This window comes from Culex quinquefasciatus, chromosome 2 (assembly GCF_015732765.1).
Source record: "Culex quinquefasciatus strain JHB chromosome 2, VPISU_Cqui_1.0_pri_paternal, whole genome shotgun sequence".
In the NCBI taxonomy this organism is placed as follows: Eukaryota; Metazoa; Arthropoda; class Insecta; order Diptera; family Culicidae; genus Culex; species Culex quinquefasciatus.
The window spans coordinates 66,146,640-66,164,913 of record NC_051862.1 but is presented as its reverse complement, the minus strand read 5'-3'; the positions used below and the strand labels follow the sequence as shown (position 1 = coordinate 66,164,913).

General features: G+C 35.1%; 1 protein-coding gene across 1 annotated transcript in view; it reads right to left on the bottom strand.

Annotated features, from left to right (window-relative positions):
• The window catches only part of LOC6036814 (protein embryonic gonad), a 58,223-nt gene extending 47,416 nt beyond the window's left edge, over positions 1-10,807 (bottom strand). The window contains exon 1 of the mRNA XM_038255579.1: positions 10,730-10,807. Within this exon, the coding sequence (XP_038111507.1) occupies positions 10,730-10,807 (78 nt within the window). The remainder of the gene's footprint in view (positions 1-10,729) is intronic.
• Positions 10,808-18,274: the final 7,467 nt, after the last annotated feature.

The following is an 18,274-nucleotide window of genomic DNA, read 5'->3' as shown; positions in this document are numbered from 1 at the left end:
TGCAGGTTGGCATGTTCATGGGTTACAACATGCCACAACAACAAGCTTCAAAAGGTTTTCCATGGCATGTTACAACCAAAGCTGATTTCTATTTCTCTGATCTATCTAGAAATATGTATTAAATTATCTGTATAATATACAACTTATTAAAAAATAGATTCCAACTGAGGAGCAATTCGATTTTTTTTTAATTTCGCGGCATTTCGCGGTATTTACAAAATTTCACGGCCAAGGGCAGATTTCACGGATTACGCGGTTTCCGCGAAATCGCGAAAATTCACTAGCCCTACCAATGACCTACTGAGACCAATGACCGGCTGGGACGTATGACCTGTTGAGACAAAAAATCAAACGAGAGGTAGGACCTACTGAGACCAATAACCAACTGGGACGTTGACTTGTTGGGACGAAAGATCAAATCTAGAGTTTTTTTAATAGGTCCTATAAACATATGAAAGACAATAGCTTATAGGACCTTTTCAAAGAAAACTCTAGAAATGAGAGGTAGGATCTCGATGCCTCTGTGCTCTCTTGTTCTTAGCTTGCTGGTTTTCCTATCTAGTTAGCATAAGAGAGCACAGAGGCATCGATCTACTGAGATCAATGACCTACTGATACCCAAGACCGACTAAGACGTATGACCTATTGGGATGGAAGATCAAATGAGACGTATGACCTACTGAGTACAATTACCTTCTGGACCTATGAACTATTGAGATGAAATTAAAATAAAACGTATGACCTCCTAATACCAATGACCTACTGGGTGACTTAGAGAAGTTACCATCTGGACTAGACGTTTGACGAACTGTATTTTCGAGCTCAACATTTATCTGAATCTTTGATCAAAAGCAAAGCCATTTCTCACTGATCCCACTGTGCCCAAAAGGTTTCCACGCACCCGACCATAGAAGGCAAATTGTACACGTGTACTACAACGGCTCCTACACACACCGTTTGAACATGGCCAGTCAAAGTTCGCCGCCGTAAACATATATGCTCATTGCGGGCACAATGGACGGACGCGCTGTAGACCGCCGACAAACAACTGTTCAAATTCAAATTGGCGGCGGTCGGTCGGTGGTTGGCGCAAGTGTAATTTGTCTGGGCAATAAATTGGATCAAAAACATCATTAATCAAGCATCGTCGCTGGTGTGCGGTTGATGAGCGCGCACGGTTCAACTTGAGAGCCTGATGAACGCCAGGTAGCGGAATTGACGCTGCTGAGCTGTACTGTTTGTGCGCGGCTTTGATTTAGAATGTTTGTCCTCAGGGCATTCGGGGTATTAAAAGAAACTGATTGTTTTGGAGAGATTTTCTTGAAGTGGATGTTTATTTCCTAGTTGGATAAAAAAGTTGCAGCAGTGCAAAAACAACTCCAAATTGATCAAATGTCACAGTTGGTCAAATGTCCCAGTCTGCCAGATGTCCCAGTCGCACGGTTGGCTGGAACGGACTTATTATTGAATTTGAATGTACCTAAAATGATTTGATGGGGAAAGTTAGTTTAAGATGTCCCCTTTAAAGATTACTAACTCCCAAAATATTCTATGCAGGGATTTTTAAATGCCGTCCATTTTAAGATTTTTTTTAGATTTCAAGGTGAAAAAAGAAAATATCAGTACATTTACAGTGCAGTATTATCACACAAATCAGTTTTTATGTATAGGAACTCAATGGTTACTTTGATTGAGTCTTTGGGGGTTGTCCATAAACTACACGGATTGACTTAGGCCATCGTAGGACCCCTTAATCGCATCATATTTCATAAAAACTAAATAAATTATGTTAAATGTTCTTTTTTAACTGTAACAGCATTGAATTTACCGGTGTTACGTAATGTAAGGATGATCCACCTTTTGTAAAAGTTGACATGATACCCCTCCGAACTTTTTCTTTCAAGCCCTAGCGATTTGTACTGCATATTTAAATTAAGGTGGTTCCAAATTTGTTTTTTTTTCGAATTTCCATGAAACATATTTAAAAAAAAAATCGAGGCCATATTAATTTGATTTTGAGCTCGTATCGACTTGTTGTATTAGAAAAAAATTGGCAGGATTATAAGAAAATATAAATAGTGTTTTGCTCAGGCAAGAAAAAAATATGACTCATTTTTCTCAATATTCTTAGATTGAAAAATCACGTAAAATTACAAAACATGTCAAACCGATAAATATTGCTTTAGTCTTATCAAATTGATAATAGTTGAAAAGTTAAATCCAAGAAATACTATTATTTTTATTAGTCACGGACTATTTAATTAGAACAAAGTGACACAGTTTAAGCACATGCTTTAAGTTATGTTCGTTTAACGATATCTTAGGTACAAAGTCATCATTCTTGTAATAACTTTAATTCAATCAATTTATTAACCATCATTTGATCAATAGTACCGTGAAACCATGAACATTGTATTATGCTCTTACACCAATTTTAATACAACATTGTGTTATACAATCACGTATGCCTAATTCGTTATGGAACTTTGATTGATCATGATTTAAAAAAAAAAACTTTAATTTTGACTTTGCAAAACAACCATACAAATACAAAGTGTCGTAACAAGCTTAAAATCAAGATTGAGTTTGCTGATTTTTTTTCAAAAGCTTCAAAAAAATGGAAACAAAATATTTTTGGAACCACCCAAATTTGAAAAGAACCACCCTAAGCACCAACCAGCGAGTATTTTAAAGTCAATTGAAGAACTCTAAAAACATGTTGTATCTTATATGAAGCAATTTTGGTTCATGGACAGGCGACTTTAATATGGAATTGGTGTATTAGAATTATGAACAAACAAGCAATTTGGAAGAAGAAACGAAGCCAAATGCAGTACAAATCGCTAGGGCGTGAAAGAAAAAGTTCGGAGGGATATCGTGTCAACTTTTACAAAAGGTGGATCATCCTTACATTACGTAACACCGGTAAATCCAATGCTGTTACATTTAAAAAAGAACATTTAACATAATTTATTTATGAAATATGATGCGATGAAGGGGTCCTACGATGGCCTAAGTCAATCCGTGTAGTTTATGGACAACCCCCAAAGACTCAATCAAAGTAACCATTGAGTTCCTATACATAAAAACTGATTTGTGTGATAATACTGCACTGTAAATGTACTGATATTCTCTTTTTTCACCTTGAAATCTAAAAAAAATCTTAAAATGGACGGCATTTAAAAATCCCTGCATAGAATATTTTGGGAGTTAGTAATCTTTAAAGGGGACATCTTAAACTAACTTTCCCCATCAAAACATTTTAGGTACATTCAAATTCAATAATAAGTTCGTTCCAGCCAACCGTGAGTCGTCCCAGTTGGTGAAATGTCCCAGTTTGTCAGAAGTCCCAGATGGTCAATTGTCCCAGTTGGTCAAATTTCCCCCCTGTCAGATGTCCCAGTTGTCCCAGTTGTCCCAGTTGTCCCAGTTGGTCAAATGTCCCAGTTTGTCAGATGTCCCAGTTGGCCAAATGTCCCAGTCCGTCAGATGTCCCAGTCGGTCAAATGTCCCAGTCTGTCAGATGTCCCAGTTGGCCAAATGTCCCAGTCTGTCAGATGTCCCAGTTGTCCTAGTTAGTCAAATGTCCCAGTCTATCAGATGTCCCAGTTGGTCAATTGTCCCAGTCTATCAGATGTCCTAGTTGGTCAAATGTCCCGGTCTGTCAGATGTCCCAGTTCGTCAAATGTCTCAGTCTGCTAAATGTCCCTTGTGTTCAAATGTCTCAGTTGTTCAAATGTCTCAGTTGGTCAGATGTCCCATTTGGTCAAATATCCCAGTGGTCAAATGTCCCAGTTGGTCAAATTTCCCAGTTTGTCAAATGTCCCAGTCTGTCAGATGTCTCAGATGGGTAAATGTCGCAGTTGTTCCTATGCATTTCGAAGATTGTTTTTCTTTCTTTAATGCTTCAACATTGTATGGGGAGCATGATAAACAAACAGAATGCCCTCGATAACGAAATTCCATGAAATCATTCAATTTCCCCTCATCTCTTCTCCTGTCCCAATAATGAACAAGCAGAACTTCCCAAAAATTGCCCCCATAAAATCTTATCACCTCCATCAAGCCAAGTGTCTCAATCAACATCGGTCGCGGCTAATTAAGTAGCGCGCCCAGGTCCACTTTACAAAATGCGCCACGAAGTCCACGGCAGAAATATGCGCTTTTCGTGCAACACATTTCACGCAAAAATGACCCACAGACCCGGGCGAATGGGAAATGCAGCGCTTATCGAATCGACGCATAAGCCATAAATCGTTTTCGCAATGTTTTGCCGTCTGATTAAAAGCCCTCAATTATCTCGCGCGATCCGTCTCGCGATTTCACGCTACTTAGGCTCAATGGGAGGACTCTATCGGAATGTTAAGACCGCCAAAGGTCCAACCAAGCAATGACCGTATCCGACTGTAATTACCGGACGCTTCCTGCCGTCCGTCCCAAAACCCCCCAAAACAGCCCCACGACACGCAATCGATTCCGAAGACGATCGAACCAGTTTCTCCACGGTCAAGCAAAAACAGACCCCGAAAAATCGTAACAAAACTCTTAATAAAGCTATAAATTTTTATGTTTACTCGAAAATATAACTTTATAAGGATTTATGACCGTTTTACGATATGATTTGCTCGGGCGTCTTTTAACTTTTTTTTTTCTGTTGTTGGTTTCCTTCACTTCTCGGGGCCTTTTGTCAGTTTTCTCGCCTCGTGGAAACACTTCTGTTGGGGAAGGCGACTATTTTTCGAGACTTGGGGACGGAAAGTTGGGGGATGTTGGTTGGAGGGGATATCGAGGCAGTGCTGGCAGATTCTTCGACGATATGTCAAATTTACAATTATGAAAACAAATTTTGCTCTAGGTTTAATCCCATTTTCGTTCTGTAATCAAAAAAATAAAATTCATATACGTTTTTTTCCATGCAAAATGGACATGCGAATATTTTAAAATCTGTATCTTAGCAAGGAATTTTCTGATTGATTTCGTGTCTTTGGCAAAGTTTTGTTTTGAAGAAAAGTTTTCTGTTTTTTTTTTTTATTTACGGTTTATTGCTGAATGTTAATTTCTCATAATACAAATGCACGGATATTCGGATAAATATCCGCAGTATCAGCTTTTGTTCAACGAAACACATATTTTTTCTTGTTTTTTTTTATGTTTTATCATTTTATTTTTATATTTGGGTGCATTTAAATTATTATTAGTCTTTTAGGCCTATTTAACAAATTTGAATTAATATCTTTTGCCTAGTTGTTTGGTGTAATTTTCTAGTCTTTTTTTGTGATTTTTGAGTGCTTATTTTTTATATATATTTACTTAAACAAGTAGCTTTTTATCGCAATAAAGTGAGTCTAAACAAAAAAAAATAACGATTCTTTTGACATAAAATTAAGCGAATAGTTGTTTGAAACATGATCAAAGTAGACCCAAAATAGTAGTTTATTCAACAAGTTGCAAAAAAGGATTTTTTTCAGCACGAGTCGTACCTCGTTGGATAAATACGAAGAGTGCTGAAAAAATCAAGTTTTGCAACGAGTTCCATACAACATTTTTTGCAGTTCCGAAAAACACCCACCGAGTGAAAATTAAAGTCAAATTTTCATGTATTTTGTCAATAAATCGTTTAAATGAATTATTTTTTGAAAGGTGTCACATTTCGAAACAAGTGCTGAAAAGTTCAACTTTTCTTCACCCATGTCAGTGCTGAAAAGCAGAACTTTTCAGCATTTATTTTGAAAAGTGTTGCTATTCGATTCTGTTATTTTTGGAACAGAAAAGTAGGCTATTTCGTCGTTCAAGAATGACAGGAAAAGTAAGTAGTTTCACGACGGAATTGCAAAAAAAAACCTTTTAAGAATTTGAAAAATCAAATTTAGTTTTCCCAGCATTTTCAAAAAACTAGAAGTTCCCCTTTCCAATTCTTTTCGTGCAAAAAAAAAAAACAAGAATAAAACATTTAATTGTGGATTGCGGACATTTGAAAACCTTGGATATCAATGTCACCCCAGTTTTTTTTTTTTTTTTACTGACTAGATCTTCAATCTTCTGCTAGTTGCTGATGAGATAGAGCTTTTCAATTATTTTTTTTTATCTAATTTACGATATTTCAGGAATTCGGTTGATTTTCAATTTTTAAAATTTAAACCAATGTGAAATTTTCTGTTCCTAATATATTTTTTATATATTTTGAAAACAAGTCCAGCATTTCATAATGTTTCAAAGATGTATTTAAGACCTTTTGAAATGCAAACTTGATTTAAAAAAAAATGCAGAAAATATGACAATAATTTAAAATTTAAGTATTGATACAAAAACCAGAAATCTGATCAACAAAGAAAGGAACGTTGTTGGAAATCTCCAGAAACTCCGGCTCCAACTCCGACTCCACAGCATTGGTTTTATCGAAACAAACGATTCTATGGAATATTTAAAAAAAAGTACACATTTTTCAAAACGTCATATTTCCTTAAATAAGTTTGCCCAGAAGTTTCTCAAACATAAAAAAATATGAAAAAACAAGGTGTTTTTTATGGGAAAGTAAAGTCTTCATATTTTTTTCTGGATTTCCCAGGAAATTTGTTGAAAATTTCCCGTTTCCCGGGAATTTTGAATCCCGAGAAATTGGACGCTCTAGGATTTTGTGGTCTATTTGGTGTCTCCAGCAAAAACATTATAATTGAAAAACATGTAACAGTGTAAAAACTATTTTTTATATCTTTTAACATCAGTATTTATTTATAAATATTTAAAAAAATCGAAAATTCAATAAAAATAAATAATATATTTTCCTTTCTTTTTTTTTATTTTCCTATTAAGAAATTGAAAATCAGGCAAAATTTGCTGACCTAGAGCATTGCAAAGCACACAATTTCAGAAACTTTAAATTTTCTAATTGTTTTACAACTAACCTTCATTTTTCGTCCGATGATACCTTGGCAACCATTGGTCTGATTTTAAATGATCAAAAATAAAATTTCAGTTCAATTGCCCAATATTTAGAATTAAAATAAACTTTATATTGTTTATAAATTCAGCCCTTCCAAAATTTTATGCTTAATTTTGATGACTAAACATATTTACATTTCAACGTCGTCGTGCTATCTTGTCGCACCCGCCATTTCGACGTTCCGAGAAAAACGCGTTTTAATGTTTGACCTTGAAGAAACAAAAACGCGAGCACGCAATGTAAACAATATCCAACACGTTTTGTTTGGCTGACCATTCTGTGCATTGTCCCGAAGTTTGGTTGAAGTTGGTTGCTGGAGACCCGAGTTATAATTACAAATGTTTACGGTAGTCAAGTTTTTACGTGCGTCAAACGCGTTCTGACCTGAAATCCCTTTGGCCATTTGTCGCACTTACATCAATTTTCATGGAGTGACAAGATAGCACGACAAGATTGAAACTACTTTTATATGAAAAGTGACAAAAAATTTCGGAGCATTTTTGGTATTCATTGAATATCTTAGGATTGAAATCGAATTTTGGGGATCTGTGAAGGTCAAAAGATGTGGCATTGTGAGATGCACAAAATGGCGTTCTTACCCAATTTGGCCCAAAATGCACGTACGACAAGTTAACACGACGGCGACGATTTTGCATATTTCTCTATGGCTCAAAAGTGGTCTGTTTTGATCCACAATGCATATGAATGAATGTTCAAAATATTAAATAATGGGTATTGTTATACTTTTTGAGGCAAAAGTTAATTGAGAAATTGGATATTTTTTCCAGAGTGTTTCTGTTTTTCTCTGGATTGTCTTCATCATAACCAACATTTTAACAGAAAACATCAGATCAATTAGAAAATCCCTTCATGGGATACAGGTGTTCGAATATTGACAGCTTCCTGAATTGGGGAAGCCTCCTTAAAAAGATTTTGCTAATTAAAAAAAATACAAATAAAATCAATTTAAATCTGTAGAGAAATGCTCGTACATAAAACATTTTAAAATTTCAAAAGGACTAATTTTGAAAATTTAAACCGAAAAATGTCTTGAATTTTAAAACAGTGCAATATTTTAAAGAATTGTAAATTCATTTGTTGCCATCAACAAGTGACGAGCATTTTTTTCGATGATTCAAGATTTAGCAAATTTTGCTATTTTTTTACGAAACGGGTTACAGCTCAATATTTTGAAAGGAATTGTGTTAAAAAGCAATGTGCTCGGATAGCCTTTTTATCAGAAATTTGAGATTTTAGTTTTTTCAGCTTTAAAGATAAAAAAATAAGCTAAATATTTATACACAGAAAAAAATCAATTCCCGTAAACGTGAATTGTGTTCATAAATGTGAGAAACACGAAGGATTGTATTCATGAGTATGGTGCATTTGCACTATAAACGTGAATTTATTCCTTCGTGGTTCTCAAATTCATGCACACAATTCATGATTACGAGAATTTACTTTTTTCCGTGTAATGGTATGATTTTTTTGGTCAACACCAATGTTGCAAATGAGTGATAAAAAAGCTATCAATAGATTATCTCTGCACCAAAAATATCCGAGAGTATAGCGGCCGTCACTATAGCTTGTGAGATCTCTTCTTGTGTCTCGTGATTCCCAGCGATGTCATTCTCTCTCTATCACTCCTCCCTTTTTCCTCGACTATGCGCTCTCACTGCTGAGTCTCTCAATCTCTCCTAAAACTGCAATGAGAGACCGCGAGATGGCGATTAGGAGCCGACCACGCATTACGTCCCGTTAAACTGTGTTTGCGAAATTGGTTTTGTGGCGGCTTTTGTGGTTAAACGCTGTTGCGGTAGGATGATCGTGGAAGCGGGAATGAGAGAGAAAAGGAAAATGTCAATCGCGAGTGGGTAAACACGAAAACGTGTTCGGCTATGTTCGGCGCTGAGAGTTTCAATGAGGAGAGAAGAGCAGTTGTATTTGAGGCATGAATTTTCAGGCGGGATAATTGTAGTTGCTGAGAGCTGATATTTTGATATTTTAACAACCCTGGTCAACACTATGAATACTGAGAAAATACAAAATTCTGGCATCCCTGCCCTACATATTTCATTCCAGAAGCTCGTCCATTGAGACAGCGATCACGGCCACATCTCCATATAGAACCCCTTCTCTACCCTCTCTAACTCCCTCAAAATTGCCATAGTCTCCGCCGTCATCATCATCAACATCATTATCGTTTAGAGCACGGAAAACCGCTCCCCACCTCTTCGTTTGGACCTGCCCAATAATAACCCCTCCTGTCAACCCGTGACCAGAACCGTCGAAAAACAAAGACCCTGACTGGGCCCCATTTCATTGTGTCGGGGCCAATCGATCGCGATCAGCCGCGCGATATGTTATGGTACCAAATTATAGCACTGAGGACCGCGCTATAAAAATGCGATTCGCCGACTGCCCTGGTGCCTTATATTTCGCTTGAGACATAATTTAATAAGCGACGTGGCCAAATAATAAGACTTGGAGGGCCGGCGTGATAATCGTGGACTGGCGGCAGTCCCCCGAAAGGGCCCGAGTTGTTTTAAAACGTGCCAGTTAAATAATAATAATGCCATCAACTTTTATGAACAATCATTAGAGCTCGGGCACAAAAAGAGGTGAAATAATTTTATAGTTATTGAAAGTTTTCACTTGATGACGACTTCGATGGGAACCTGCCGGAACGGGGCTTGTTTTCGGACGTTTTTAAAGCTTTTTTAAGGGGAGGACGGAATAATGATTGCTGATTGAAGGGGAGCCCTAGTGAGGGGACCCTCCCCGACACTTGGTAGAAACGTACAATGTATTCCTCACATCGCGTTAACATCAGCGAAACTCACGACCTATTGGTGTAGAATGTCGACATAAAGAGGGCTCTACTGTGCCTAACCAATGTCGCTGTTTTCCAAAAGGGAGGATCGTCATCGGCTCGATGTGCTGGTTCAATTTTGTTTTATGACTTACTTTGTTTATTTTACCGTTGTTCGTGATGATGTAATCAATGTATCATTAGCTAATTATGAAAATAAGATCGACTCTTTTTTTTTGACCGGGGCATCCTCCGAGATAGCTAATGAGTGCATGTAGTACTCATGACCTCCAGCTGGGGGATTCGATTACCTCGAACATATGTGAGCTGGCCCCGTCGAGGGTCATAAATTGGATGAGTTTTGAGATGGGCTGCGGAGTTCTGCCTAGCGACGACAACTCAATTAAGGTGGAATGGGCCGTTTGGGGTCGTTTCGGACAGATTCGATTTAAAGGTTTCCCCGAGGGTGCCTATAACGGTGAATGATGCTTGTGATCGAGGATATTGGTTTGGGACAATGTAGGACTAAGAAACTCTACTCGTTTGAAGATGGTATATAACGTTTTTGTTCCTCAGTTTATTTATTGAAGTCTACTGGCGCCTTCTATCGGATGGGGAAGTAAAACGTCGGTCCATTTGCGTAAAAGAGGTTTTGGGTGACTCACCACACATAACCTTCGGACGCCTAGAAATGAGCAGAAACTTGCAACAGAGACCACAGAGTTAAAGTGGATTACTTTGCTTTTTTACTGGTCTATCAAAATATTCAAAAACATCAAAAATATTAATAAAAATGCAGAATGCTTTACTCAACCACTCAAAAGAAACGATGCTGAAAACCTCATGAATCATCCAAGTTGCACATACGATACGCATGAAGGAACACAGGTCAACCCAACGTGTCACAGGTCCAGGTCAAGAACCTAGCTCTAGACCCGTTGACGATCCACCTCTGCAGTGTAAATTCGCTCTCTTACCTTGCATCCCTCGCAGGTGAACGCTCCAAAATGAAAGCCTGCCGCGGGCTCACCGCACACCTTACACTGTTGATTCATCTGCAAAAAAAAAGAAAAACCCAGGTTAATGTAAAGCTCAGCGAGAAGATCAGTTACCCTGGTGGTGGTGGTGCCGCGATGAGCATAATGATAAAGTTAATTTTAATTTAGCCCAAGCGATACGCAAAATAATAAAAATAAAGTGACTCAGGGCCAAGTGACCAACTTACGGGGAAAATCAACGCGGTTGACCCCCGACGTGTCCGACGTGAATCCTCCGTGGTCGAAATGCATCCCAAATGAGGCTCTGATAATAATAATTACAATAAAGTGAAGATGCGCTCGAAGCGCTGTTTTTTTTTGTTAAGCATTCGACTCCGTTTAAATATCTGCACGAAATAAAAATCAATTTGGGCCTCAACGTGACACCCAGCGAGGCTTTTCGAAAAATGACCAGAATAAAAACATGGCCGACGGTGGTGGTCCGGCCGTTATTATGCGGCGCGGCGATGCGTTCGTTGTGTGATAATTAATTACAAATAATGATAGCTGACGGCATCGAAAATCAATAAAAAACGCGCCGCCGTTTCAACCCCTTTCGAGTGTGGCCACTGAGAGTTTGGTTGGTTCGTTGTCATCGTATTATCTTGTAACAAATCGATTTCTGTCCAACTTGAATGTAAAGAATAAGACTTCATTTTTTACAAATTTTTAAGATGAAACGAAACGCCAGTTTTTATAAAACTTCTGTTCGCCTTAAATCAATCTCAGAACTCGACAGATTGCTTCACCAGGCAAAACCTTAAGTTAAAGCATTTCTTTTAAACTTCTCGTTTCCCCTTAATGCTTTGAACTAATCAATAATCCAGGAAATAAATAGCCTAAAACATTTTTTCAACATTCATTTTAAAATAGAATTTAATGCGAAAAATTTACGATAGAAGTAGTTTATGCAACAAGTTGCGAAAAATGATTTTGTCAGCAAGATTCGTAAATTATTCCATGTGTTTACTCAATTCGTCGCTCAAATAAAAATGATATTGAAAAGTCTTACTTTCTACACAAATTCTGAAAAGTTCAACAATATAGCACAAAGCATTTGTATCGAAAATTATTACTTTTCAGTTAATTTTGATGAAGAAAAGTAAACCATTTTGTCATTCGAGAATTACAGGAAAAGTAAGTAATTTCGCAATGAAGTTGCCAAAGCAGGTTTCATAGTTTTAAACAGAGCTTGAAAAAGAAGTTAAGTTAATGGCACTGTTATATTTTTTTTTGTATCTGTAGCTAATTAGTTTAGAAAACATACTTAACAAAATGTTAAGCAAAAAAAAGCAATCCACTTTTACGACCCCCGGGTCTTTTGTGGGTTCTGTTTCAAGTTTCTGCTCATTTCTAGGCGTCCGAAGGTTATGTGTGGTGAGTCACCCAAAACCTCTTTTACGCAAATGGACCGACGTTTTACTTCCCCATCCGATCGAAGGCGTGGTCAGGCAAATCTCGTATCGAAAAATGCCACCGGGTCCTTCTGGGATTGAACCCAGGCCATACTGGGGTTTAGAGGCTACCACGCTAACCACTAAACCAACGGACCCAAAATGTTAAGATGTTATTGGCTATTACTCTCTTCGTTTTGTGTGTATATTTCTAACAAAATTTCAGGCATGCGAAATTACCATAGGTTTTTGACACTGTCTCCTAGGTTTCGCCAAATAAACAATTATGTTATTTTATAAATAATACTCTTTACTATCAATAAGATTTTCCAACATTTCAATTTCCATTCAGAGAAACTTTTGGGTTATTATTTTTTTTCTTTTGTTATATTTATCCCTATTCATTTTTAAAATTGTATAAGCATGTATCTTGCTTAGTATGTTTTAATGTTAAATTTGGCCTAAAACCTCGTTAATCAGTATCTTTTGCCTATTTCATGTTTTACGAATTATTCCAGCAAATTGCATTTCAACATAGTTTGGACTACTGCATACTAAATTTCATATAAAAGGCAAAAAATTAGTAGTTTATGCAAGTAGTTACAAAGTATTTTCAAAATGGAATTACAGTTGTATCATCAAACATAAATTTTCATAAAATTTAAAGCATTTACTTGAAAATGCTTTTGCAACGTTGAAAAATATAATTTAGACAGTTTTAAATTGATTTAACCCTCTACTGCCCAATTTATTTTTCATTTTTTTTCTCATGTTTAGAAGGTCATTTTGAGCAACTTTTGTTCAACGAAAAACTTTACTTCTCTTGTTTTATGTTTTTTGTTTAATTTTTTGTAATTTATTTTGCATTTATCTTGTTCAGTTAATGTTCGTTTTTTAATGTCAATCCATCCAGCAGGGCAATCTGGCCAAATCAAAAATCTGAACATGGTTTTAGCATGTACCAAAGTGGTACATATGTGTACCTTTAAGGATTTTTGATGTACTTCAAAGGTTCGATAAGTAGCCTTGCCCTGCTGGAAAGATAGCTGTTTTTTAGAAAACGTCACCAAATCAACTTCATTATTACAGAAAAGTGATGTACCATCGATGTACCTAACGAATCTGTGTTCAGATTTTACCTAAACTTCTTATAAGTAGTACTTCCCTTTATACTTAACTTTTGAAGTACTTTATATATTGATTTTGACAACGGGATCGTGTTCCTTGGAAAATTTTAAGTAAGTTTGAGTATAAAAAGTCCATACTTAAGTTGATTTAGGCCAACTGTGGAACAATTTATCGATTTTTTGAATATAAAGTACCATGCGCCTCCTTTAAAATGAAATTACACTGAATAATGATAAAACCAACATGTATTACAACAAAAAATGAAAGAGGAAATGTTTTTCTAATGCTTTTGCAAGTGTTTGAACATAAATCAATAAGTGCATACCTATAAATAAGGATTTATAAAACAATAAATTTAAAACTTGGAGAAGTTGAAAAAAAAAATTAAAAATAATCAACAAAACTAAAATAAAACTTGCCCGTTGTCATCACAGACAATTGTACCAATAGAAAAATGTGTTTCTGTTGTCTATGAACAATGTTCAACACATGTACCAACTTGTACTTGCATGGAAATAATTATTTTCTAATAAAACAATTCGAATATTTGACAAATTTGACGAAAATTCAAAATAAATCAAATAAACTCAACTAGCAGCTGCCCGTTGTTATCACAGTCAAATGTACCAATAGAAAAGTGTGTTTCTGTTGTCTGTGAACAATGTACAACACATGTACCAACTTGTACTTGCATGGAAATAATTATTTTCTAATAAAACAATTCGAATATTTGACAAATTTGATGAAAATTCAAAATAAATCAAATAAACTCAAATAGCAGCTGCCCGTTGTTATCACAGACAATTGTACCAATAGGAAAGTGTGTTTCTGTTGTCTGTGAACAATGTACAACACATGTACCAACTTGTACTTGCATGAAAATAATTATTTTCTAATAAAACAATTCGAATATTTGTGAAATTTGATAAAAATTCCAAATTAATCAAATAAACTCAAATAGCAGCTGCCCGTTGTTATCACAGACAATTGTACCAATAGAAAAGTGTGTTTCTGTTGTCTGTGAACAATGTACAACACATGTACCAACTTGTACTTGCATGAAAATAATTATTTTCTAATAAAACAATTCGAATATTTGTGAAATTTGATAAAAATTCCAAATTAATCAAATAAACTCAACTAGCAGCTGCCCGTTGTTATCACAGACAATTGTACAAATAGGAAAGTTTGTTTCTGTTGTCTGTGAGCAATGTTCAACACATGTACCAACTTGTACTTGCATGGAAATAATTATTTTCTTATAAAACAATTCGAATATTTGTGAAATTTGATAAAAATTCCAAATTAATCAAATAAACTCAAATAGCAGCTGCCCGTTGTTATCACAGACAATTGTACCAATAGAAAAGTGTGTTTCTGTTGTCTGTGAACAATGCACAACACATGTACCAACTTGTACTTGCATGAAAATAATTATTTTCTAATAAAACAATTCGAATATTTGTGAAATTTGATAAAAATTCCAAATTAATCAAATAAACTCAAATAGCAGCTGCCCGTTGTTATCACAGACAATTGTACCAATAGAAAAGTGTGTTTCTGTTGTCTGTGAACAATGCACAACACATGTACCAACTTGTACTTGCATGAAAATAATTATTTTCTAATAAAACAATTCGAATATTTGTGAAATTTGATAAAAATTCCAAATTAATCAAATAAACTCAAATAGCAGCTGCCCGTTGTTATCACAGACAATTGTACCAATAGAAAAGTGTGTTTCTGTTGTCTGTGAACAATGCACAACACATGTACCAACTTGTACTTGCATGAAAATAATTATTTTCTAATAAAACAATTCGAATATTTGTGAAATTTGATAAAAATTCCAAATTAATCAAATAAACTCAAATAGCAGCTGCCCGTTGTTATCACAGACAATTGTACAAATAGGAAAGTTTGTTTCTGTTGTCTGTGAGCAATGTTCAACACATGTACCAACTTGTACTTGCATGGAAATAATTATTTTCTAATAAAACAATTCGAATATTTGTGAAATTTGATAAAAATTCCAAATTAATCAAATAAACTCAAATAGCAGCTGCCCGTTGTTATCACAGACAATTGTACCAATAGAAAAGTGTGTTTCTGTTGTCTGTGAACAATGTACAACACATGTACCAACTTGTACTTGCATGGAAATAATTATTTTCTAATAAAACAATTCGAATATTTGACAAATTTGATGAAAATTCAAAATAAATCAAATAAACTCAAATAGCAGCTGCCCGTTGTTATCACAGATAATTGTACCAATAGGAAAGTGTGTTTCTGTTGTCTGTGAACAATGTACAACACATGTACCAACTTGTACTTGCATGAAAATAATTATTTTCTAATAAAACAATTCGAATATTTGTGAAATTTGATAAAAATTCCAAATTAATCAAATAAACTCAAATAGCAGCTGCCCGTTGTTATCACAGACAATTGTACCAATAGAAAAGTGTGTTTCTGTTGTCTGTGAACAATGTACAACACATGTACCAACTTGTACTTGCATGAAAATAATTATTTTCTAATAAAACAATTCGAATATTTGTGAAATTTGATAAAAATTCCAAATTAATCAAATAAACTCAACTAGCAGCTGCCCGTTGTTATCACAGACAATTGTACAAATAGGAAAGTTTGTTTCTGTTGTCTGTGAGCAATGTTCAACACATGTACCAACTTGTACTTGCATGGAAATAATTATTTTCTTATAAAACAATTCGAATATTTGTGAAATTTGATAAAAATTCCAAATTAATCAAATAAACTCAAATAGCAGCTGCCCGTTGTTATCACAGTCAAATGTACCAATAGAAAAGTGTGTTTCTGTTGTCTGTGAACAATTTACAACACATATACCAACTTGTACTTGCAAGGAAATAATTATTTTCTAATAAAACAATTCGAATATTCACTGCTGCTATTTGAGTTTATTTGATTTATTTTGAATTTTCATCAAATTTCACAAATATTCGAATTGTTTTATAAGAAAATAATTATTTCCTAGCAAGTACAAGTTGGTACATGTGTTGTACATTGTTCACAGACAACAGAAACACACTTTTCTATTGGTACAATTGTCTGTGATAACAACGGGCAGCTGCTAGTTGAGTTTATTTGATTTATTTTGAATTTTCATCAAATTTCTCAAATATTCGAATTGTTTTATTAGAAAATAATTATTTCCATGCAAGTACAAGTTGGTACATAAGCAATTCTCTACCAAAACCGGAAATGGATTTTATTTGTATTTTTTGATTTGGCTCAAACTTTGTGGGGGCCTTCCCTATGACCAAAGAAGCCATTTTGCATCATTAGTTTGTCCATATAAATTTCCATACAAATTTGGCAGCTGTTCATACAAAAATGGCATGTAAATATTCGAAAATCTGTAACTTTTAAAGGAATTTTTTGATCAATTTGGTGTCTTCGGCAAAGTTGTAGGTATTGTTAAGCACTATTTAGAAAAAATAGGTACACGGAAAAAAAAATTTCCCGATTTTTTTATTAACTTTTTTTTCACAAAAACTCAAATTCCCAAAATATGCATTTTTTGATTTTCGAGATTTTTTGATATGTTTTAGGGGACAAAAATCCGCAACTTTTGAGCTATAGAGAAACATGGTCAAAAAATCTGCTGCCGAGTTATGATTTTTTGAAAAACTGGTGATTTTTTGAAAAAATCGAAATTTCATACATAAATTTTTTCTGACCTCATTTTACTTCACAGATTTTTTGATAAAGGGCCCCGTTTTCAAGTTATAGCCACCGAAAGTTTGATTTCAGCGAAATATTTGCAGTTTTGCGATTTTTAAAAATAGTGACCATGAGTGACCATTTCAAAATATTTTTTTGAAAAGTTCAGAAAATTTGCTATAAAATTGTCTAAGAGACATTGAAGATTGACCTCTGGTTGTTGAGATACAGCGGCAAAGAAAAAAACACGAAAATTGAAGTTTTCTAAGTCTCACCCAAACAGCCCACCATTTTCTAATGACGATATCTCAGCAATTAATGGTTCAATTTTTAATGTTAATACATGAAACATTCGTGAAATTTTCCGATCTTTTCGAAAAAAATATCTTGAAAAAAATTAAATCAAGACTAACATTTTAAATAAGCATAATATTCAATGTTTGGACCTTTTAAAATGTTAGTCTTGATTTATTTTTTTTCAAAATAACTTTTTCGAAAAGATCGGAAAATTTCACGAATGTTTCATGTATTAACATTGAAAATTGAACCATTAATTGCTGAGATATCGTCATTAGAAAATGGTGGGCTGTTTGGGTGAGACTTAGAAAACTTCAATTTTCGTGTTTCTTTTTCTTTAAGCCGCTGTATCTCAACAACCAGAGGTCCAATCTTCAATGTCTCTTAGACAATTTTATAGCAAATTTTCTGAACCTTTAAAAAAAAAAATATTTTTATAAATGGTCACTCATGGTCACTATTTTTAAAAATCGAAAAACTGCAAATATTTCGCTGAAATCAAACTTTCGGTGGCTATAACTTGAAAACGGGGCCCTTTATCAAAAAATCTGTAAAGTAATTTTAGATTACAAATTCAATTTTCTAATCTAATCTAATCTAATCAGACCCTAGCGCAGCCAATCTTTCGAAGGGATCCTGGAGAGTGCCTTAGGTTAGATGACGCCTAGCACTCTTCTTGTCATTTATTAACATTTGTAGTGCGCCATTGCATCGAAATGCATTGAAACATCACAAGCGTTAAAGCGGCCAGGCCTACTGCGTAAAGCCGTATCGCAGAGATAACTCGTAATTGGGTTGAGTTTGAGCACTGAGTGTTCGAACAACAACACAATTCTGAATCGACAGGGCAGGAAGAAGCGTGGGGACACACCACCATACGCTCCGATATTTGGTTGTATTCGTTGGGAGCACCATGCTAAGAAGGTTTGGTACTCCGGGACCCTCTGGGATGGGA